At 41.0% G+C, this 23,753-nt stretch overlaps 1 protein-coding gene across 6 annotated transcripts in view; it reads left to right on the forward strand.

Moving 5' to 3' along the window:
• Nucleotides 1-23,753, forward strand: part of WDPCP (WD repeat containing planar cell polarity effector) — a 210,854-nt gene that overhangs the window by 176,437 nt on the left and 10,664 nt on the right. For 5 of the 6 annotated variants that reach the window (XM_081855533.1, XM_081855534.1, XM_081855532.1 and 2 more), the window contains exon 15: nucleotides 17,386-17,527. The exons of the other annotated variant lie outside the window; for it this stretch is intronic. In XM_081855533.1, the coding sequence (XP_081711659.1) occupies nucleotides 17,386-17,527 (142 nt within the window). The remainder of the gene's footprint in view (nucleotides 1-17,385; nucleotides 17,528-23,753) is intronic. 6 annotated transcript variants of the gene reach the window in all.

Genomic DNA, 23,753 nt, shown 5'->3' on the forward strand with positions numbered 1-23,753 from the left:
TAAAGGCATTGGACGCAGGTGGCGCTGTGGGTAAAACCTCAGTGCCTATGGCTTGCCGATCACATGGTCAGCGGTTCGAATCCCCGCAGCGGGGTGAGCTCATGTCTTTCGGTCCCAGCTCCTGCCCACCTAGCAGTTCGAAAGCACCCTTAAGTGCAAGTAGATAAATAGGTACCGCTTTATAGCGGGAAGGTAAACGCCGCTTCCGTGTGCTGCGCTGGTGCTGGCTCGCCAGAGCAGCTTCGTCACGCTGGCCACGTGACCCGGAAGTGTCCTCGGACGGCGCCAGCTCCCGGCCTCTTGAGCAAGATGAGCGCGCAACCCTAGAGTCGGACACGACTGGCCCGTACGGGCAGGGGTACCTTTACCTTTACCTTTTTAAAGGCATTGGAGACCCTTTCAATTGCCTTTTTAGACTGGTTTTTAATTGCTGGCTGTTTTATCTGTTATTTTTTATTGTGGTTTTTCATTGTTGGTTTTTCTTGTATTTTATGTTTTATCTGAAAGTGTGTATAAACCACTCAACATGTCAAAATCTCTTAAGTGGTGTAGTCTAAAACAAACAAAAATATATTATTCAAACCAAACCAAACCAAATCTAAAATCAATAAAGCAGATGTATAAAAACTTATAACAGTAAAAACAGAAATTTGGAGGACTCACAAACAGGGTAAGGGAAAGCCTGGGCAAAAAGAAGTTTTCACAAGATGGACAACTTCCGGGTTAGCGCCTCCGGCAATGGCGGAGCTCCTCCGAACGGGAGGAACTGGCTCCGTGAAAAGTAGGGTCTGAACCGCCACGGTGAAGGCGGAGACCCACTGAAATCACAGGCGGAAGAAGCCTGTGAACTTGGAAGTCGGCTGGCACCCTTTGCGCCTCCCCTACTCGGGGGGAAACCCTGTTCTGGGGATCCGGAGCGACGTAGGGTGAGCAGCGCGGTGCTTTGAATCGACCGCTTCTTTCACATTGCTGCTGCCAGAGAGCGCTGACTTTTTCCTGTGGACAATTGGACTTTAAACAACAACCCGTGAGTAGTACGGAAAATTGGATCTTTAAATACCTTAATTTGACACCGAACGGGGAAGGTTCAAAACAGGAAGTCCGCCTTCCCCTTCTGTAAATAGACTGAAGCAAAGAGCTTACAAGTTAAGGTCTTGGAAAGCCTTATGTAAAGGATTAAATTTCCATCGATTGAAATTATTAGACCCCCCTTGGAAGCAGGAGAAGAAGGGGGAAATTTTGGACCGTGTATCCTGCAGGAGAGAGTGATTAGAATTAAATTCCCACTGCTCTGAACCTGGGAACGGACTGACAGTGATTGACGTTTTGGGAGAGTTCATTGACAGCGAAGAGAACGGATGTTGACAGTCGGTTGAATAAGAGAAATATATTGTTTCCATTGTCCGCTTCTGCGTTTAAAAGGGAGGAAAAGTAGCTGAAAATTGAAACCAACTTTACTTTTTGAACTTTTTCTGAAAGGATTGATACAAGTGGAGACTGTTTCCCTCTAGAGGGAGCTTTTGAAACTGTTACAAGAGTGGAGCTGGGAAATCTCCAGCTGCTTGATAAGAAGTGTGGGAACTAGAGATTGACCTTGGACATTCGAGAATGTCGACAAGAGAAGCCTTAGTAACTGCATTTTGCAAGACAAATTATTTGCTGGAACAGCTTCATAAAAAATTGGATGCTATGATTACTAAAACTGACATTTTGGGACCAAAAGTGAGCACCAATACAGAAATTACTCAGGATTTGACACAGGAATCTATTTTAGCAGGATAAATTGCTGAAAAGGAGAAGGAGAAAGTTGCTGTTGTCGAACCTAAAGCAATACAAGGGGGAGCTTTAGTCTTACAGAGGCAAATCAAAGACTATAATTTGAAGCCCTTTATGATTGAAACTAGAAAAAGTCAGACTTTGAAGATCGGAGCCTGGCCTGGACTGGAAAAGGAAAGTTGGAAAGATCCCTCTATGCAGGGATTAACTGACTTTTGGAATATGGACTTGGGTCAGGAGGCTATTGGAGCTCGGGGGGCCTTTGGAGTTGGAGGAATTTTGAAATATGCCCTGAAATACTTTATGGATCCTAGCTTTAATTGTGGAAATTTGGCTGACCTGTCGAGAGGGAGTGGAGGTGTCATTGGATTGGAGTTTCCTCGAGATCTGCTCTTTAGCATCAAAGAATATGAAGAAGAACTGCAGAAGGGATATGGAAAAGAGTTAAGAGCCTCGGACATAAGATCTCCAGGTTGATGGACTGTATGGAGTGGACGGAAGTGTCTGTCAAAGCCCGAGACCGGGGAGAGGAGATGGTGGAAGAAGATTGGAAGATTTAAAGTCTATATATAGAAATATTGTAAAATTAGTGACAGGAAAATGTTGGAATGAATTTTTATGGCCTTAGTAGAAATGCTATAAGGAGTTAAGTTTAAATAAGTATACCAATTTTAATGGAAATAAGATTTAAAATATGTTAAGACATTTATATGATAGAAAATGGAGAAAGATGGAAAGGAATTGCTAAAAAAATTAATGGAAGTGGAATACAAAGAGGGAGGTGAGAGGAGGTCGATGATATAAGGGAATGAAAGTTAGAATATGGAAAAGGAATGATGTATGTTTTTAAATTGTTTTTGTTTTGTTTTGTTTTGTTTATTATGTTGGATGAGGTGTTGAGGTTGTGTTTTGTATATTGTATTGTATTGTATTGTTTTACTTTTTCTTGTTCTTGTTCTTGTTTTGTTTTTCTCTTCTTTCTTTTTCCTTTTTAAAAAGCAATAAATTTTTTTTTTTTTAAAGAAGTTTTCACAAGATGTAAGCAGCAACTTATTATTGTTGCCGCACAATGCTTAATGTATTATTTTACATATTAAGCTGCCTTGAGGCTATCTGGCATAAGGTGGAATAGAAAAGCTATCAGTTGAATCCAGATTTCCCATGTTTTCCCATGCTCACAAGGCAATCCCATGTGCGGGGCAGGGGCGGTGGGAGTTAATTTTCCCTTATTCCTCCTGCCACTCATTTGCTCCTTAAAAAGCTACTCCAGAGGGTTAAGCAACTTTCCAGAACAGTGTGGGAGGTGATGCATGGGAAAGACAGGACTGGATAAACCTGCACGCTGCAGATGCTCACTTCTGGGCAAATAATTGTGAAGAGCTGCTGTTGTCTTACTTCAGCAACCTGGCTGCAGAATTTCAAAAGCACCAATAAGCACTTCTTGAAAGAGGTCAGCTGCTGCTCCTGCTGCTGCTCCCAGGTATTTGTTAGAAGAACCCTGCTATAATGTGTAATATTTTAGTTTTCTGAATTTAAACTTTCTGTGAACTGTCCAGAGGACTTTGCTGATTGGGCAGTCAACATATTTTATACAATAAATGGGAGCTTTTCCATCCATTAATGAAAGGGCAACAGGATCAAGCCCTATGTATAAATACATAAATGAATATAAAATACATGTCAACTTTTTTATTTTATATAATAGATGTAAAATGCAATTGTAAGTTACATCCTCCAGACCAGGTACTCTGTTCAGCAGTCTTCTAAGTTTAAGTCTTTATGTTTTAGAAAAAGGATTATGCTAGCCCCACAATCCTACTTGAGCTAGCTGGGGTGATCTCAGGTGTGGCACGGGACTCTTCTACATTGGTGATGCTAGGGGCCTTCAACATTCACACAAAAACAACCCAGTTGGAAGCATCTCAGACTTTTTGGCCTCTGTGTCAACACTGGGACTGTGATCATTTTGCTGTCCTCTCTGATGTAGATGCTATGGTTATTGCCAATTCTAGAAATGTACCTTTGGCACCTCGTTATCTGGTTGTGAAGGATATGTTTCAGTTTGTGGAGCTTGAGAATATGGCCAAGGTCCTTGATGGCATGAAAGCAACCACATGAAAGCTTGATGTTTGCCCATCCTGGCTGATTAAAAGAGCCAGAAAAGGTTTGGTCAAGTGGGTAAGAGAGTAGTGAATTCCTTTTTAGAAGTTGTAGTTTCATCCAGCCTTAAAATAGCTGTTGTGAGACCATCACTGAGAAGCCCTCTCCAAATCACACAATGTTGAGTGATTTTCAACCATTCTCAAAATTCAAATTTTGGGGCAAGGTTTTTGGCCAAAGCATCTCATCTTTAGGAGTTCCTAGATGAAATTATCCAGATCCAGTTCAATCCAGTTTCAAGCCTGGGTTTGAGGTTGAGACAACTTTAGTCACCTTGGTAGACAATATACACTAGGAACTGGACCGGGGGAGCGGGGCGGCTATGTCCCTGTTAGTTCTGCTGGATCTCTCAGCAGTGTTTGATACCATTGTCTTTGGTTTCCTTCCAGATTGTCCAGCAGGGATTTGCTTTTGAGAAGCTTTCTTAAGTTAGTTCGTTTTCTTGGGGGTCAGTTGCAGAAGATAGTGTTTAGGGACTCCGGTTCAACACATTAAAGTGGAGGTGGGGGACCTTTTCCATTTTGAGGACTGCATGTCAGTGGTAGGCAGGGCTAGAGACAAAAGTGAGTGGAGATGTGACTCTTACTTTTGTACAGTAGCCTACATTCCAGCCATGCAAAAGTTTGAGGTTTCTGGGTATACACAAATCTCCATTGTACATCCAGGGAAGCAAGAAGCACAGTTCAAGAGGACATTTTGATGTGGAATAGCAGTCAGTCTTGTTCTCCGTGTTATTTAACATCTATATAGGAGAGATTGTCCAGATATTTCAGGTACTGTACATTGTTTCAAGTACATCAATATGCAGTAAAATAAACTTTAAAAAAATCCAGGAAGCATCTAAGGGTGCTGTGCAATAAAAAATAAAAATCACAGACATCAAAGGGTGTGTGTGTTGCTCAACGTGTTTTGGCCAAAGACACATATAGAGTCTTTTGACAACAGAAACTTTTGAGATTGGTCTGTAAGAAACAAAAGTTAAACCATTTGCGGGGGATCATAGTATAAATAAAGAGCCCCTTTTTTGGCATCTTTGAAATTTATTTCTTTTTTTTTTTTACATCATCATCAATTTGCAGGTTATACACGGGACTTCCGGGGGAGGTATCATGGTGGACTAAAGGTCTCTCATTGGCTCTTCACTGATGGAAAAAGCAACTTTAAGCAATTAACAACTTAAAAGAGTTTTGCATCTGTCAGAGAAAACTGGCACCTACTTTCAGTAATAAAGGAGAAGGAAAAAGCTACTGTTTATGGTGTGAAGTAAAAGCGACAAAAAACTGGATTTATGGTTTGAAATGGGAAAGTTTTAGATGGGCAAGGGGAATCTCTGTGACGCTTCAAGTGGAATACTTTTTTTTTTATTCTTCCTTTGACAAAAGTGTGTTTAATAAATTGCAAGCCACTTTGCCAGCTGACACTGTATTCCTGGGAATAGACCTTGCTTATCTCATGCTGTTTTAAAGACGAGACAGCTGCAAGCTGTGAAATAGCTGAAGTGACGGAAGCTGTTAAGAGTCAAAACTTCTAATAATATAAAAAGTGAAGCAGGAAAAACCTCAGAATGCTGCTTACAAGGAAAAAGAAAAACACAGGCATAAAGAAAAAGAGGGAAGAAAGAAGATCTTCAGAGTCATTGCTTACTGTGGATATTCTTAAGAAGATGATGACAGACAAAACAGTCTTTTAATGGGAAAACAGAGGCTTTAGAGGAAAAAATAGATTAAAAAATTGACAAAATTAGAAGGAACAGTAAATGAAATTAAGAATGAAACTAAACCAGAGAGGACTGAAATGGAAAATGGGATCAGAAATGACACAGAGGATCTAGATAACAGAATTGGCAAGACTGAAAGATGATACTATGGCAGAACTAGAAGGAACATGTGATGAAACTGAAGAGCTCACTATACAAGTATATGGAGAAATGAAGCAACTAAATGATAAAGCTGAGATTTTGGGAAACAAAAATGAAGTTATAAATGGAGATACACCTGAATAAACTGACACTGATGGAATTGAGAGAGAAAGAGTTGGAGTGATCCCAAGCTATTAAATCCATGACATTCTTTTTGGAAAAAGAATGGAAGAAACATAAATGGAAACTTAAAGAGATAGGAAAAAGCATGGTAAATACAACAGGAAGTGGAAATTGGAGGTATAGCACTCAGTGCGGACTAATGGCTATGCAATATTGTCTCAATGTATGTTCACAGCAGAGAGACTCTTATACACACAGAGAGGGAAAGATTTTTCATTATTTAATATGGAGACATTGTTGCTGAAATTGTTGGAGTCAAAGTTGATATGTTTAATTAGAGAAAAATTTCAGTATTATTCACTGGAAACCCCTTTTGGAGTTTTTGTTTGAAAAGGAAGATAAGCATGCAATATTTGGGTTTGAAGATTGGAAAAATACTGGTTTAAGAAAAGCGGAATAGTTGGATGTTGTTGTGGAGCGAATGATTTGAATAATTCTTTTTATGTAACTGACAAACAGAATCTGAAGTCCTTTTTCTTTTCTCTTTCTTTCTCTTTCTATATTTTTTCACTTCCTTGTTTCCTTTTTTATCTTGTTTGTATCAAAAAAGCTTTAATTAAATTAAATGAACTAATATGCAGATGGTACACAACTGTACTTTTCCTTTTCATATAGTACAAAGAAGCTATTGATGTTTAGACTAGTGCTTGAAGACAGAAATGGCCTGACTGAAAACTAAAATTTGAACTTGGTCCAGACAAGGCAGAGGTGCTCTTGGTCAGGAAGGACTTGGAAATAGGGAATCAGACTGTTCTGGATGGGGCAGTATTCCTCCTGAAGAGTCAGATGTGCATTCTTGGGGTTCTCTTGGGTTCAGCATTATGCAGATGTTAGCTATGTCCAGGGGTGCCAGTTTGCTTCCAGGCGCAATTCAAAGTGTTGGTGATTACCTGTGAAGGTCTAGGATACTTTAGTGATTACCTCTTCTAATAGCATCCAAACTACTCCCTAAATTCAGAAGGAGAAACTGTTCTTTGTTTCCGCCTAAGGTAGAAGCACAGCTGGGTGGGATGAAAGACAGGGCCTTGTCCCAGGAGCTATAATTCGTTCCCTCCCTCACTGATTTCACTGCTTACTGAAGTCTTTTTATTCTAGCCTACTTTTATTTTATGGGGAAGACTGTGTGTTTTTTTACAACTTTAGCAGCTGACTATCAAAATATTCACAATTGTTTTCAAAAGTTCTTGCTGATGTTTAGATGGAATCTCCTTTCTTGTAACTTGAAGCCATTGGTTTGAGTTCCACCCTCTGGAGCAGAAGAAAATAAGCTTGTTCCATCTTCCATAAGGCAGCTCTTTAGATATTTAAAGATAGCTACCATACAAGATGTGGCAATGCATAATCCCATTGCCTAACTGCACCATGTAGTTTTGCAGTAGAAGGCTACATCTCTAGGGTTGCAATTTCCCCTTTTGCCTCCTATTGTCACTATAGTTTTAAAGTACAGATCCCTAGGAGCTCCTCTGTGGAAGGTGGAAAAAGGCAGCACTTTATAATCCAGGCATTTGCCCATTCAAAAAATATCCCTTTGCGTATTTTAGCCTTGATAAACATGTATTAACTGAAAGTTTACTTCAAGAACTTATTACTGTCCCTTAAAAGTTTTGACTGAACCTTCACAAAAAGGCATCTGTCATAGTAGGTAGTTTATCCTAAAGTCATTGCCCAGAATAAATTAACCCTAATGTATATTTACATCCTGGCCATCTTCCTCAGTACAGTGGTGCCTCGCAAGACGAAATTAATCCGTTCCGTGAGGCTCTTCGTATAGCGGTTTTTTCGTCTTGCGAAGCAAGCCCATTGACAGCTTAGCGGATTAGCGCTATTAGCGGTTTAGCGGCTTTTAGTGGATCCGCTGATAAGCGGCTTATCAGCGGATCAGCTGATAAGCGGCTTAGGGCTTAGGAAAAGGGGGGGGGAACCCCGCAGGAACTCGCAAGACATTTTCGTCTTGCGAAGCAAGCCCATAGGGAAATTCGTTTTGCGAAGCACCTCCAAAACGGAAAACCCTTTCGTCTAGCGGGTTTTCCATCTTGCGAGGCATTCGTCTTGCGGGGCACCATTGTACTCCAGTTCCCTTACTCCCTGCAATAGTCAGCATTATTAGAGTTCTGTCCAAAAAACACACACACAAATTTCTGATTCAGGAAAACCTCACAGCTGTGGTTTGTACCTCTTACAGTCTGGCAGTGTTTCTCTGCTTACCCTACTTGTCAGGTACATTTTGCTGTATTCTTTTTAACAAACAGAGAATTGCATCTGTCTGGCTTACTAGTAGTGCATTGGGATACATCTGTGATTCCTAAAGCACACACCAAGAAACCCTCACTTCTCATCTTATAGTTTATCTTTAGGAGGAGTTATATTTGTTGAATGTATTGAATTTTTCAAAGATCAGCAGGAAGAGTTGTGATTAAATGCTTGCTCAGCATTTTAAAGGCAGTTTCTGTTCCTGTTGCCTAAGGAGGTCATACGTTACAATTACTTTGTAAACATCAGATTGTGCAAAACTGGCTGTCCATACCACGCAGAGTGCAAACACACATAAAACATAGTAACATGGCTTATCTGCCAATTATCAACAAGTTTCTTTTTCATGCCAAAGAAACTGTTTAAATGCAAGAGCAGCTGCTACTTTGTAAATATTTTAATGGCTCCTGTTAAGTAGAGCTGTCAGTGCTCCTTCATTCTTCCATGCCACTGCATGTCTTTGAACTCCATTTCATCCTAGAAAATGCTATGAAGATTTGAGTACCGAAAGTGTTCCTGGTTTGTGGGCATGGTGCCAGCACAAAGAAGGTGTACTTGCATCACTACATACTAAACTGAACAGGGAAGGGAAGTCTCTTGTCTTCACAGAAGGGCCTGCAGGTGAAATCACATGACCATTTGTAATGAGCTTCTTCTGGAAATAGGTGGCTGGTTCTTCCAGCCAGGCTGGACCCTGAGATCTACAGGTATACGATGGTATTCAAATTTTAACAATAACAACAACAGTCGTAGTAGTAGTGTTTTTGACTCACTTGCTGGATCATAACCCGATCATGGTGAGTGGGCTTGCATATTCCTATGACCCTTCTGATCGAAGCTGTCTGGGGTATCGATAGGCCAGCAGGGTCATCCAAGATGGTAAGGTCAAAGGGGAGGAGCTAGACAAAGAATGATCCAAGAAGTCCTCAACGGCAGAACAGGTGGAAGATAATAAGTGGCATGTTACAAAGGAAAGTGGACATGATTTTCACCGCTCAACAGCTTGAAGAAAAATGCCGAGAGCAAAACCAACCCCTGTATATGGCGTTTACTGACCTGACTAAGGACTTCGACACTGTAAATCGTAATGCCCTGTGGACTGTCCTTCTGAAAATTGGCTCCCCAGATAAATTTGTGAACATCATTCGGCTCCTCCATGATAATATGACAGCAACAATCGCAGATAACAGTGATTCTCAAAATGAACCATTCACAGTGGGATCAGGTGTTAAACAGGGTTGTGTTATTGCCCCAATTCAATTCATTATTTTCATCTCCATGAACCTACACATTGTCGAAGAGAAACTCCCCACTGGAGTAGAAATCATATATCGAACAGATGGAAAGCTCTTTAATCTGAGTAGGCTGAAAGCAAAGAGTAAGGTTGCCATAACTTCCGTCATAGAGCTGATGACAACGTAGTGTGTGCACACTCAGAGGATGACCTCCAAACCATCATAAATATCTCAGAAGCTTACAGAAAGCTTGGCCTATCGCTCAACATCCAAAAAACCAAAGTGCTGCACCAACAAACACAAAACAACCCCTCTGGAGCACCACAAATCCAACTCAATGGTGTAACATTCAAAAGTGTTGATCACTTCTACTACCTGGGCAGTTATCTTTCCACAAGGGCTGACACTGATGCCGAAATCCAGCATCGCCTGAGCTCTGCGAGTGCAGCTTTCTCCCGATTGAAGTGCAGAGTGTTTGAGGACTGGGACTTTCGCAAGGAAACCAAAATGCTTGTTTACGAAGCTATTGTACTACCAACCTTACTGTATGCTTGTGAAACATGGACCACTTATAAATGCCATCTCCAACTCCTTGAAAGATTCCATCAATGGTGTCTCTGAAAAATTTTACATATCACTTGGGAAGACAGGCAAACTAATGCCAGTATACTGGAAGAAGCAAAGATCACCAGGGTCGAAGCAATGATTCTTCAATATCAACTTCATTGGACTGGTCATGTTGTTTAGATGCCAGCTTATCGTCTTCCAAAGCAACTATTCCAAACTTAAGAATGGAAAGTGTAATGCTGGTGGTCAACAAAAGAGGTTTAAAGACTCTCTCAAGGCAAATCTTTTAAAATGTATCATAAACACCAACAACTGGGAAACACTGGCCTGCGAGAGCTCCAATTGGAGAACAGCCAAAGGTGTTGTGGACTTTGAAGAAGCACAAACTCAGGATGAAAACAAGAAACGTACTGAGAGGAAGGCACATTTGGCAAATCCTCACAGTGATCAACTCCTGCCCAGAAACCTATGTCTCCACTGTGGAAGGACGTGTGGATCCAGAATTGGCCTCCAAAGTCACTTACAGACTCACTGTTAAGACTGTGTTTATGGAAGACTCAGCTACAAGCCAAAGAAGAAGAAGATGTTTTGGAAAACTGGAAGCCTAGGGCAAAGGCATCATCTTGTGGAAAATACAAATCAAGGTGTAAACATAAATTATTCTGCTTTCATTCAAGTATCTCTTTGTTTTCCCTTGCTACCAACAGATAAAAATGTACAGATAAAAAGATAAATGGATTTCAAAACTGCTTTTTGAAAATCTAGTTTACATGCTTGCAGACACTCAAAAGCTTAGAATAGGATCAACGGTGAGGCTATGAGTTGGCATGCACATGGGTTGAGGCTCGTGGAGTCTACTTGAAAAGTTATGTGCCTCAGTGGTTCCAAATCCGTAGATCTCTGAAAGCAGTAGCAGAAAGATTTAGGCTGCAAACCTATACTCATCAATCTGAGAGTTAGTCCCATCAAACTCAATATTTTGGGGGAGAAATGTATAGCTTTGCAGTATACAGGTTTTACTTGATGAAACTACTTTAGTAAAGTAGCTCCTTTTTTATATGGAATGAAAATACATCAATCATTTCAGTAATCAGTAATGTTTGTTTCCCAAGCCAAAACCAAGCCTTTACACAGCAAGGAATCATAGGTACTTAGAAGCATCTTTGCCCTCGTAAGCTGGTAAACATTTCTGGAGCTCTGGCTCAAATAAATTAACAGACATGGCACATAGCATGCTTAGCTTACATTCTTTCTGCAGCCCATGACATTAACCTGAGCTGTGTGCAGATTAGGTTATCCAGGGTACAGAGAGCCTAGAGAACAAGGAAGGTATAAAACAGGATTTAAAGCGGGGTGGGAAGGGAAATGTTCTTATGACTTGGGGGGGGGACCCTTTTAAAGTCTCTATCTGTAACAGGATTTTTATTTCTTAATCCATAGTCTGCAAGCCTGGGATTTAATTATTTCTAACAGTACTATATACAATGTTTTGGGGTTTTTTGCTTTAAACATTCACTTTAAATTATATTTTGGGGGGATTACAAAAGCTTGTTATAAATATGCTACTCCATTATTTTCCTGATCTCTTCACTGTCACTATTCTAAAGCACAAACAGCAAAAAGAGGGAAATTAATATTAATGCAAATCTAAAGTTTAGTTGAAGTGAGGCAGCAAAATGCACACTGGGAATAATTCACTCAGATTTAAATGTTTTTTTGGTCCCATTGATTTAATTAAGAGAGATTTAGGGCTTATCCACACTTTCTGCCGCTCTTTACAGGCACAGTCCAGGTTTTAAAGCTCTTGTGTCCAAGTGCCCTTAAACTTACTCTTTAAAGCTCAATTGGAGCAAATGGCCATCTGTGGAAAACACAGATTACAAAATTCATGGGGGGTGGGGGTGCTCGGATACAGATCTTTTAAGCCTGTGTCTGGAAAAGAGCAGGGCAAAAGGTAAGTCCAGATAAGCCCTGAGACCAATACTTTACTCATCTATTAAAAATTAGTGGAAAGAAAAAGTGTTAGGATATTTCCATTCCACCTTAAAAAATGGAACAGGCTGTTGTGTGTCACATGCCTGTTTACTTCCTGCTCACTAGGAGCTTCTGTTTTGCATATAGCTTTTGTTCTGGCTCCCCCCCCCCCCCGACACGGATGCAGGCAGTCATGTTTTTCCTTTGTTCTGACAGGGTCCGTCACCCTGGGCACAGGGCATCATGAGCTGCTGCGTCCTTCTCAGCCACCCTCCAGGTAGAGGGCACCTGAGAAGGGCACAGCAGCTCAGGTGCCCTGTGAGCCCAGCGTTACTTACAAAAGCAACACAGAGCTGGGCTTGCAGGGCACTTGAGCTGTTGCCTCCTTCTCAGCTGCCCTTCAGAGTAGGATGCAACAGCTCATGGCACCCTGTGAGCCCAGCACCATTTTTGCAAGTCTCACAAAGTGTCACTGGGCTTGTGCAGCACCATGAATGTACCCCTCCTGCCAGAGGGCAGGGGCTCGCTCCATCGGTGTGCTCTGTCCCCGAGGCATGCTTTGTGGGCCCTGGCACACATGCACCCACCCCAGGCACTGGTGGGGAGCACTCCGCCATGGTCTGTGTGCCTTGCAGTCTTGTGGGGACTGTAAGCTCTTAGACGTCATCTGCTATCTCACAATTTATTCAACTATATTTTAACGTAGAATGATTCATGATGTGGAATGTCTTGTGGTACCACATGACATGAAGCGGAAGGTGTCAGACTCACACATATCTACCAGGGCTATCAGCTGCAGCCAGTGGCGTAGCGTGGGTTGTCAGCACCCGGGGCAAGGCAAGTAATTTGCGCCCCCTAACCCGTGGATTTGTGCCCCCTAACCCTAACCCCCAGATGTTGCGCCCGGTGCGCCCGGCCCCCCCCCCTGCACCCCCCACGCTACGCCACTGGCTGCAGCATGAAGCACATCCTGGCTCCAGGATGTCATGGTCCTTTCATCTATACAAATTATTTGGAGGTGGAAAATAGATCTGCCCCACGTGTGTGTAACTGACAAAAGAATCAACTGGGTGCCTAGACATGGGGCTTTGCACACTCTCCAGCAGAAGAGAGACCCCAGTTAAAAACACGCTTAGGATACGAAGCAGTTTAGTGTGGAATATAAGCTGCACTGCACAACACACAAAATGCCTCTGAAATTAAAATAGCCAATCTTTACTAATCTGAAAATGACAATTGAAATTGTTGATTGGCTCCTGTTTAGGAGATCCAAAGATAGCCATGCATAAACAACCCAGTCCATGTTGACTACACAATTTCATTTGGCAACGCTCTATTTCAAACTCCTGATTGAGACATATGGCATCATATTGCATCAACTCATCATACACACCACTCCCAGGACCAATGACATGCTGTTGAGTAATGTAGTTGAGTCAACTGCTGACATAAATTGATGCAATCATTAGTATAAAACAAAGTCTTGCAGGGTGAGCAAGTCATTTGTGCGCTACTTTCCCATTTACCCCTGTGTCATAGGTACTACAAAAGTGATCCCTGCAGTGTAAATCCAGCAGTAGTGATGCCTTGTAAATGTGTTAATAGTGCAGATAAAACTTTTGTTACATTTGTGGGGAAGTGACATTTGCAAGCCAGAAAAGTGTCATCAGTCTGATAGTAAAAAGGCGTATCAGCTCAATTTTGGATGTAAGATTGAGGACCAGGACAAGGCCTGGGCCCCACACATATGATTCAATACGTGGGGGGGGGGAACAAACTGTGGAAAAAGGGCAAACAGCCATTTGCTGTTCCTATGGTTTGGAGGGAGCCAAGCAATCACGCAAATGACTGCTACTTCTGAATGGTACCACCTGTTTCTGAAGGCATCCCTGTGGGAACATCTTCAGTCAAAATGACAGCTTCATTTGCTAAATAAGCATATGAAGGGGTTAAGGCTCACAGAGTTCCTGTATTCCTTGAGAAGAGGGGTCTGTGTGATGTCATATCCCCTACTTCCTGTGGTGGGAAATAGGACAAAGGATCTTAATATTTTCTCTTTCCTCCTTGCCTCAGTCTCTCATCTTTCAAGCCAGCAATATGAGCAGATATACATGCCTGGGCTCTGCTGAGAGCCCAGGCTCCATATTGGAACTCATTTGTATTTTGTAAGTAAGAAGTATTTTTACCTGCATACTACTTTGATGTATTTGCTACCTGCATTGAAATGTAAGTAAACTTTTTTTTGTCTTAAAATTCTTAGCTACAGGGACAGAGAAGGGAAGGTCAGCAGACCACAAACAAACAGGGATAAAAAGGTGTAATTTCCTAATTCATAGCTTCCAGTAAGCTGCAACAGTTAATAAGTGTTTTCACTCTGCTAAAAGGGCTTCACAACCTGTTTACTCTCATAATTCTCCCACACATGTGGGACAAAGGGTTTAAATTTTAATTTACAGATTTAATCCTCAGTTCTTCTCCATCATTCACAAGGAAAAAGAAGTGGACAGTAGCATACCCAAACATGCCGTCTTCTTTCTGACCAGTTCCACATGGCAAAGGACTTCTCACTCCTGAACCTTCAAGATAATTTTCCATCGATTGAGACAGTGAGAAGGGAGGTGAACTGATGTTGGGTTCTCCTCAGCCTTCAGTGTCTAATGATGATCCAGATGTTTGCCATGGTCCGCCATCTGCACCATACCATCTTGCACAAGAAGAACTGAATGATTTTGTTCGTGATCTGGAGCCACCCAAGGCCAAAGTGGAGTTACTGGGATCAGGACTTTAACAATGGAATTGTATCAAGGAAAATCATAGAATCATAGAATCATAGAGTTGGAAGAGACCACAAGGGCCATCGAGTCCAACCCCCTGCCAAGCAGGAAACACCATCAGAGCACTCCTGACATATGGTTGTCAAGCCTCTGCTTAAAGACCTCCAAAGAAGGAGACTCCACCACACTCCTTGGCAGCAAATTCCACTGTCGAACAGCTCTTACTATCAGGAAGTTCTTCCTAATGTTTAGGTGGAATCTTTTTTCTTGTAGTTTGGAACCATTGCTCCGTGTCCGCTTCTCTGGAGCAGCAGAAAACAACCTTTCTCCCTCCTCTATGTGACATCCTTTTATATATTTGAACATGGCTATCATATCACCCCTTAACCTCCTCTTCTCCAGGCTAAACATGCCCAGCTCCCTTAGCCGTTCTAATGATTTCATTTCACAGTCATCAGCAGCAGGTTGCACCTTACTTCAGAAAGGAAGATGACCCTGTGTTCCTCAGAAAGGAAGATGACCTTGTGTTCTGCTACAATGTAGATGATGTAATGGATGTCCTCAGAATCACACAGGACCACGCAAGAATAGTGACTATTCATAGGCTCCTCAAAATTGAGTCTCAAGATGGTGTTACTGCATAATGGAAATAGAATTCCATCTGTTCCAGTCAGACATGCTGTCTACATGAAAGAAACCTACAACAACCTAAAACAGACTGTCTTCAACGCAGCAAATATGGCTAGCATCTCTCTTGTGACTTGAAGGTAGGGTCTGTGTTGATGGGTCTGCAGTTGGGATATACATACTGCTGTTTTTTATGTGAATGGGACAGCCGAGCAAAGACTTTGCACTTTGTGAAGAGAGACTGGCATCAGAGGAAATCTCTGAATGTCAGAGAGAAGACTGTGCAACTCCCAGCACTGGCAGAAATAAACAAAATCTCACTACTGCCCCTACACATCAAACTCGGTATGATGAAAAACTTTGTAAAAGCCATAGATCAGCTTTCAAGTGCCTGTCTGAAAAATTTCCTCGATTCAGCGAAGTAAGAATTAAAGAGGGAGTTTTTGTGGGTCTTCAGATCTGCGAGCTCATCAAAGACAAAATGTTAGACAACCTGCTTCAGGGTGATGAGAAAAAAGCTTGGGGTGCATTTCATATGGTGTCAACTAACTTTCTCGGAAATATCAGGGTAGAAAACTACAAGGAACTGATTGAGAACATGTCTCTGTATCACAAACTTGGCTGCAATATGTCCTTAAAGATCCATTTTCTCCATTCCCACTTGGATTTCTTCCCTGACAACTGCAGTATCATTAGTGATGAGCACAGTGAATGTTTTATCAGGAAATTACAATAATGAAAAGTGAAAAGTGGTCCACTTCCCTGTTGGCTGATTACTGTTGGATGCTGGATCCTCACCACAGATGATCCTGAGCAAGAGGCAAAGTGGTGTCAGCTGGCTTTTGCCAGTTCATGTCATATGTACATATTCCTCGATTATATAATAAACTATTGTGGAGCTTAAAAAAAAAGTAGCCAGTTTTGAGTTTTCATTGCCATATTTGTCTCAAAATCTATACAAAATGAGAGCACCAGGCACATTTGCCCCTCTGAAGTCTGCTCTGCCACCCCAGGAAGTGGCGTGGATCCCTCCAGAGGTCCAGCAGCACCCTGCCCCCCACAAGAAGGGAGGGAGCTGGGACTCCTGTCTCAGCACTGGAGTCAGGTATACTTGGAGGGAGAGAAGGGTCTCTCTGTTCCAGCTTGGCCCTCCTATTCTTCCTGGTCTTCCTCCAGAGCCTGCTATGTTGGGTTTGAACCCAATGAATGTACATTTAGGATCTTCTTTTAGCTGCTTTTAAATAGGCTTTAAGGAAGTCTTTATCCCAATCTGTTTTTCTTTGCTGATGTTGTTCTAAAGTTTTAAACTTATTGCTCTATTTTCACTGTTTATGAAATTCTATTTAAATTAAATAGAATAATGTTTTCATTATTGCATTGTAAGCCACTATGCAAAGGCCAATTGCCTACAAATGTGAGATACAAATACCTTAATAAATATGTTCCTGTTTTGATCAACATGCAGGTAGCTCAGGTCACCAATATGAAGTTGCCTTTGGTTCCATCAGGGGCAAAGGCAGGGTGTGACTAAATATATAATAGGAGACTTCTTTTAATAGAAAACCACTTTGACAGGTTCTAGTCCCAGCTAGTAATAATTACTGTGAAAGTCAGTTACTATCACCATTGGCATTGTATAAATACTTCATAGCTAGTCTTCTGTAGTAATTGCTTTGAAAAGCCAATTCCTATACAGTGGTACCTCGGGTTACAGACACTTCAGGTTACAGACTCCGCTAACCCAGAAATATTATCTCGGGTTAAGAACTTTGCTTCAGGATAAGAACAGAAATTGTGTGGCGGCGGCAGTGGGAGGCCCCATTAGCTAAAGTGGTGCTTCAGGTTAAGAACAGTTTCAGGTTAAGAATGGACCTCCAGAACGAATTAAGTTCTTAACCCGAGGTACCACTGTATCCAGTAAAACATGTAGCAATAGTAAACTTTATTCTTAATTTCTGTTTTTAATTTTAAAAACACCTAGAGATTCCAGGCCATATGGACAGAGAAGATGCTTTGAGTGACACTTTTGTAAACCTGACTATACAGCCACAGGAGGACAGTCTCCCAACCTCCAGGGCCAGCGCTCGATGTTTCACACATGTGACATACAACAGCTCTACAAGGTAAAGATACTCAGTGCATGCAGGAGTGTTGCATTTGGAGAAGAATGTAGCATTTTATTAGTTACTGTCATCTAGCATAATTTACTCTAAAGCAGATATTTTAACTTGGCAATTAAGCATACATTGGCTTCAAAATGTATACTGTAACACATATGTAGTTCCTTGAAGACAAACTCCTTTAATTTTGTAGGTCAGAGGGTCTCTTACAGTTGTTTTAACTGCATGTCTCTTAGTTCTTATCTGCTTTTTATTATCAGTTCTTATCCATCCATTATCTGTTTAAACTCGTATTCTATTCACATGTTTTATCCTATGCTTGTTTTTTTTGTTCCTATTTGCTTTAACAATTACCTGTTTTAAATTCTAATTGCTCTTTTATTCATATGTTTTTCTTATGTTCATTCATTCATTCAGGGTCTCAAACTTTGGTGCATGAGGTAGGGTTGCCATATTTCAAGAGGTGAAAATCCAGACACAAAAAGCTGTTGAGCTTTTTTAGGCCACCACCAAGCCAGAACCTGAACCAGAGCTGCCTGTGCACCATTTTCTTTTAATTGATTCCCCCTGGATGGGCATGTAGGATCCCCAAAAGAAGACATGTCTGGGAATTCCCAGATACATGGCAACCATAGCATGACGTGCAAGCAGGTGGCCTGGGAAAAGGTTGCAAAACAATTGAAAAAGATCTGTCCATGGCCCTGCAACTTACTTGTTTTTCCCCTGAAAATAGAGTTCAAGGCTGTTTTGACCAGGGCTGGAATAACAAAGCTCTATCTTAGGACCTGTGATTTTCTTAATAGTGGTGCAGTCTTCTCATATCTCCTTAAACATTTAGCAGTTAATGGTGCTCTTCTAAACAGCCTTGTCAGGGGCCTGTGCTTTTCATAATATGGCACTGATTTTGATGCTGGTGCTGATTCTGAAGTGGCTGGTAGAAAGAAAATGCTATTAAAATAAATGTAGGTGCTTGGATTTGTAGAACAAAAACAATTTATGAAGGCTGCAGTCCTAAACACACTAGGGCAGGTAGCCAAGACATTGCCCTCCAAACGTTGATGGTCTAAAACTCCCATAAGCCCCAGGCAGCATGGCCAACTGTCAGGAAATTAGGGATTTGTTGTTCAAGAGCACAGTAGAATTAACTTCTGAATAAACATGCTCAGTAAATGCTCCACCAAGGCACTCAACAATCTTCAAGTGGTCCACAATTCTGGTTTCATATCCTGGTTTAGATGGACCCCTTAAACCCCCGTTACATGATTTAGATGATATAAGACTTTTGGTTTAAGAAAGTAAGCTGAACGTGCAAAACACACAACACATGACTCATTCCCAGGCCACAAAACCATAGCTTATTGGACCATAACAGCTATATCAAACCTTGTTAGTTTCAGTCAAAGGTATTTCCAGGTAAATGTGCTTATACTTCCAGGAATGTGTTAGCTGAACTGCTACCTAAACTTTTTTTTAACAAACCCTACATAGGTTGAAACATCAGCTTAAGCCTGCTGCCTCAATGTCCATCTTTGGAAGCAAGTTCCTTTGAATGTAGTGGGAATTAATTCCAAGGACATAGGTTCCAGTTCCCATGAGCTTTGGGAAGAATTTAATAATATTCCATGCAAAGAATTTACACAATAATCCCAACTCCAGCAGACTTATTTTAGAATATTTACTTCCTATTCTTGCAAAGTATATTGTTCCCCACAGTAAGCTGAGCAGTGGAATGCTAACAATTATTTTGGTTTTTCAACTTTAGTTTTACTTCTTGCCTTGCTGTTTTGAATTCTGAAATGGATCAACTAAGAAGGGTCATCACTGATTGTTGATCCTCTCAGCTAAACTTATTTGCAATCATTGAAGCTTCATAGAATCATAGAATCATAGAATCATAGAGTTGGAAGAGACCACAAGGGCCATCGAGTCCAAGTGCTTTCCTCTCCCAAAGGCTGGGATTACGTCTTGCTGAGCTGAAGAACATAAAGAGAGCTTCCAACCCTCACTAACAGCTTCTTCAGGCCACTAAAATCCAAGTGAATGCTGCCAACCCTAAAATAAGGCAGATCCACTATTCCTGTATTTACCCTCCTCTTGAGCTCCCAAATACAAAAGCAAGTCTTCATCCCTTACTAGTAATTGTTTGGAACCTTAGAAGTCACATGAACCCCACCAACTCTAATGTGAGATGAAAAGGAACTCCCTGTAATAACTTCAGATTGGCACAGAAATAATTGACTTCTGCTAGAGGCCAGAAACCTGATAAACTTTCTCCTCACTGTTATAAAACATTGCAACTGAACATAATGTGCAATCTTTTTATGGAGCAACTTGCATATATTTGCACATTGCCAAGTTCTTACCTCTTGCTAGGTTGACAAGACTACATTAATACATCTTCATTTCTTGTCCTACAGAGGATTCTGATGAGAAAATATACTGCAAAAAATATAGTTAGAAAAGCCAACATTTGAATTATATTCTATTGATACTATACAGTGGTACCTCAGGTTAAGTACTTAATTCGTTCCGGGGGTCCGTACTTAACCTGAAACTGTTCTTAACCTGAAGCACCACTTTAGCTAATGGGGCTTCGCGCTGCCGCCGCGCCACCGGAGCCCAATTGCTGTTCTCATCCTGAAGCAAAGTTCTTAACCTGAAGCACTGTTTCTGGATTAGTGGAGTGTGTAACCTGAAGCGTATGTAACCTGAAGCGTATGTAACCCGAGGTACCACTGTATTTTTATCCACATGTAAAGTGGGGCTAAATACTGCGGCCGGCTCCAGAGTGGAAGTGTTGGAGAGGCAGTGCCAGCGCCCCCTCAGGGCAGAAGCTTCGGAGAGGCGGCGGTGCCCCTCTGTGATGCTGCGATCACTCACAGTTCTGCCCCTGATCGTAGTGTAGGAGATCGTAGTGTAGGAGAGGGGTGCCCAGGGCTGTGGACGATCACAGCTTTGGGAGCCGTTGCATCCTTCTCAGCCACCCACCTGGAGTGTGAGCCCAGCGCTGCCTTTGTGAGTGGCACTTGGCTCGCAGCCTTGAGCTGTTGCGTCCTTCTCATGGCGCCCTCAGGCTTGTGCTGAGAAGGAGGCAACAGGCTTGTGCCCTGGTCCCTGAGAGCCCAGGGAGCTATGGGCGCAGCTCCCAGGATCACAGGGCATCCTCCCTGCAAGCAGCGCAGCTCACAAAAGCAGCGCTGGGCTCACAGGGGCCAGGACACACACCTGCTGCCTCAAGGACACAACAGCTCATTGTGCCTTGATGCTCCACCCAAAACACTGTGCCTGGGGTGACAGCCCTCCCTCCCTGCTATGCCACTGGGCACATAGTATGCTGAAGAGCTAAAATAAGCCTTTCTACACTTTATTCAATAAGTTTTCCTTGAAAAAAGAAAAAAGCTAAAAACTTTGTAAATAATTTATCATCTCTGTAGTTACAACTCTTACAGTCGTATTTTTCCACCATTAGCATTATTGCGAATACCATTAGCATTTACATGACTACAGATAACCAATTCATTTTACACTATTTTGTTGTGATTTGAATCAGAATTTTAATATCCAGTCTCCCTGTATCAGTTTCCAGTTGGACTTTGGTTTTGCCTTCCTAGACATAAGAATACCAAAACTTATACATTATCTTTGCTGACATTACAATATCACATTTTACAAATAGGCAATTATAATTTGCTTTACTGCTGCAAAAACTGGATAGATTCCATTTTTAGTGTTGTACTTCATTCCATTTTTCAAGCCTATCAAATCTCTACTATGTTTATATTTCCTTTGCCAAACACATTTCCTTCATCATCATTAGTGCCATTTTGGACCATTCATTGTATGTTTTAAGTATACAGTTACAAACCTTCCATTAGTTATAGTCATATGGATGTGTTCTACTTGTAAGAGCAAGGTTCTACATGTTTTTTGAACATGTAAAAGTATTTAGGCATCCTTTTCTGTGCTATATTAATAGAACAACAACTTTGGTACTTATAACATGAATAATGCATTGTTTCTTTCCATTCCCCTCGCCCTGAACTGCTAGTTATCTCTTTTTTTCCTAAAACTGATGAGCCAGGAAGCAATGCCAGCATGCACATAATATTAAAGGTGTGTCAGAAAGGGTGTACTGTAAACATAATAAATGTGAAAACATTCTAATCAACCTGCCTTTGATTCACAGAAGGTTGAACAAACCTGTTTACCTGCATAGTATTAAATTGCTGGTGTTAGAGTACGTCCTTATATAATTTTTAAAAATGAGACTCTCTTTAGTGAAGGATAGCAGCACTTTTCAAAAGATTCAAAACAAGAATGCATCAAAGGTGCAATGTCAAAAAGGCAAGAAATATCATCTCAGGATCACATAACATCTGTCTTGAACAGTGTCTCTTGTTGCTACCATATGTGACTTTCCTAGACAGGCCCTCCAAGGGAGAAAGGAGGACTTTTATCAACAAGATACCAAGCACAGTCCTTATATGGTATAACTGTGAGCATGCAACTGTATTGTGCAGTTTTGACATATGATGTCCCAAAGTGTTTCAATAAGAACTGCTAAATTGAGTATCAGAATCACATTCACAATTAAATGTTATTTAAGGCCATGGACTTAAATGGGTTGAACTTATTATTAGACTTTAATTTGAATATTTACTTTCACATCACCCTGTATATTAAAATACAGTTTGTATTTTATTATCTTTCTCCTCCCCTTCCACTTGAACTAGCCATGTGTGTAACATTGGGGAGTTTTCAGCATTCATTTTTAAGAAAGGGTAAACAAAGCATCTAACAAATGCTCTACTAAAACATTTTCTAGTATAGTATTCCAAGTGTCCTGCACCAAAGCAAACTGTCACCATGATAGAAAAACATCACCATTATTTTCACATTAAGCCAAACTGGCCCAACCCAGACTGACCTTATTTTACTCATCTCACAGTCTTTTGAGCCTCATTAAACTTGGCATTGTGAAGGATCATGTGACACCAAGCCTATTTCTGCATCTTAGATAGAAATAAATGTAGTACTTTGAGTACTTCTATTGCATACAGCTCTTAGGTAGATTTATATGTATTAGGTAAAAGTCACTAAGTTGCTTTTATCCCCTTCTGGGCTTTTCATGTTTGTTGACTTTAATGAAAACTAGAAGCAACATCTTCTTCTAAGCCTTTTGGATATAGTTGAAATCCTCCCAAGCACTGGTCAATTTTAAAGAAATAAATGTCTAAAGAGGATGGACAGTTTTAAGCTCTCTTAAAAACATAAAAATAGAAGGGTTACAGCAATTTGGCAGCCAAAAAAGCAATTTACAGGTCACCATGGAATCCGCAGCTATGTGTAGGAAAGCTGATCAAGAGACTACAGAAAAGATAATGGAGCCGGAGGCCAAAAGGATCTTTCCATTTTGAAACTCACCTAATCTGGTCTCCAATGAAGTTCCTTAGTTTCTTTTCTTGAGCCAATAAAGCTTAGTGGGAGAGGTGGTTGCATTATTGTAGCTTTAGCACGGCTCAGAGAAAGCTGAAGAGCTGCAATGTTACTCTACATTCATAGCTGCTTGCATAACCTCCATTCAGTTCAGTTTTTGTTGTTTCAGCCTTTGGCCATATCATCACATGACAATAGACTATTAACCAATTAAAAAAATAAAAAACCAGTCAGCCACTATAACAGTCTTCACTGTTTTGCGACCCAAACGCTACCACATATCCAAAGCTTATCTTCTCTGCAGAAAAGAGGGATTTTACATTCAGACTGAATCATGTGCATCATCAAAGGCTAATTCTACTTAATGCTAACTACACCATCAAGCAAGTTAATGTGCAATTACATCAGAGCAGTCACATTCTCAGGATAACAATTTACATGCTGCAGCTGAAAAAAGAGGCATTTGATCATTAAGTTAGACTATGACAATGACACATGGTGTAACAGTTTTGCAAATTAATTGATATTTCCCTATTGATGAAGAAACCTAAGTTACTGTGAAAGAATGTTGCTCCCTCCACCCCCTTCTTCTGCTCACAATCACTACAATGCAAATAAGTGCACAAAAAGATACACAAATCAAAACTGATTTTCTATTCAGTGAAGGCAATACTCACCTAGATTTTTAACTAACAAGTTGCAAAGCAAAATGCTGATTTTGTTTCCCTAATAAGGAAACTGCCTACATAAAAAAAATAAGATGACCAACAATTAAAATTTACTGTATAAACCG

Source organism: Podarcis erhardii, assembly GCF_964252035.2.
Source record: "Podarcis erhardii genome assembly, chromosome: 3".
Classification (NCBI taxonomy): domain Eukaryota; kingdom Metazoa; phylum Chordata; class Lepidosauria; order Squamata; family Lacertidae; genus Podarcis; species Podarcis erhardii.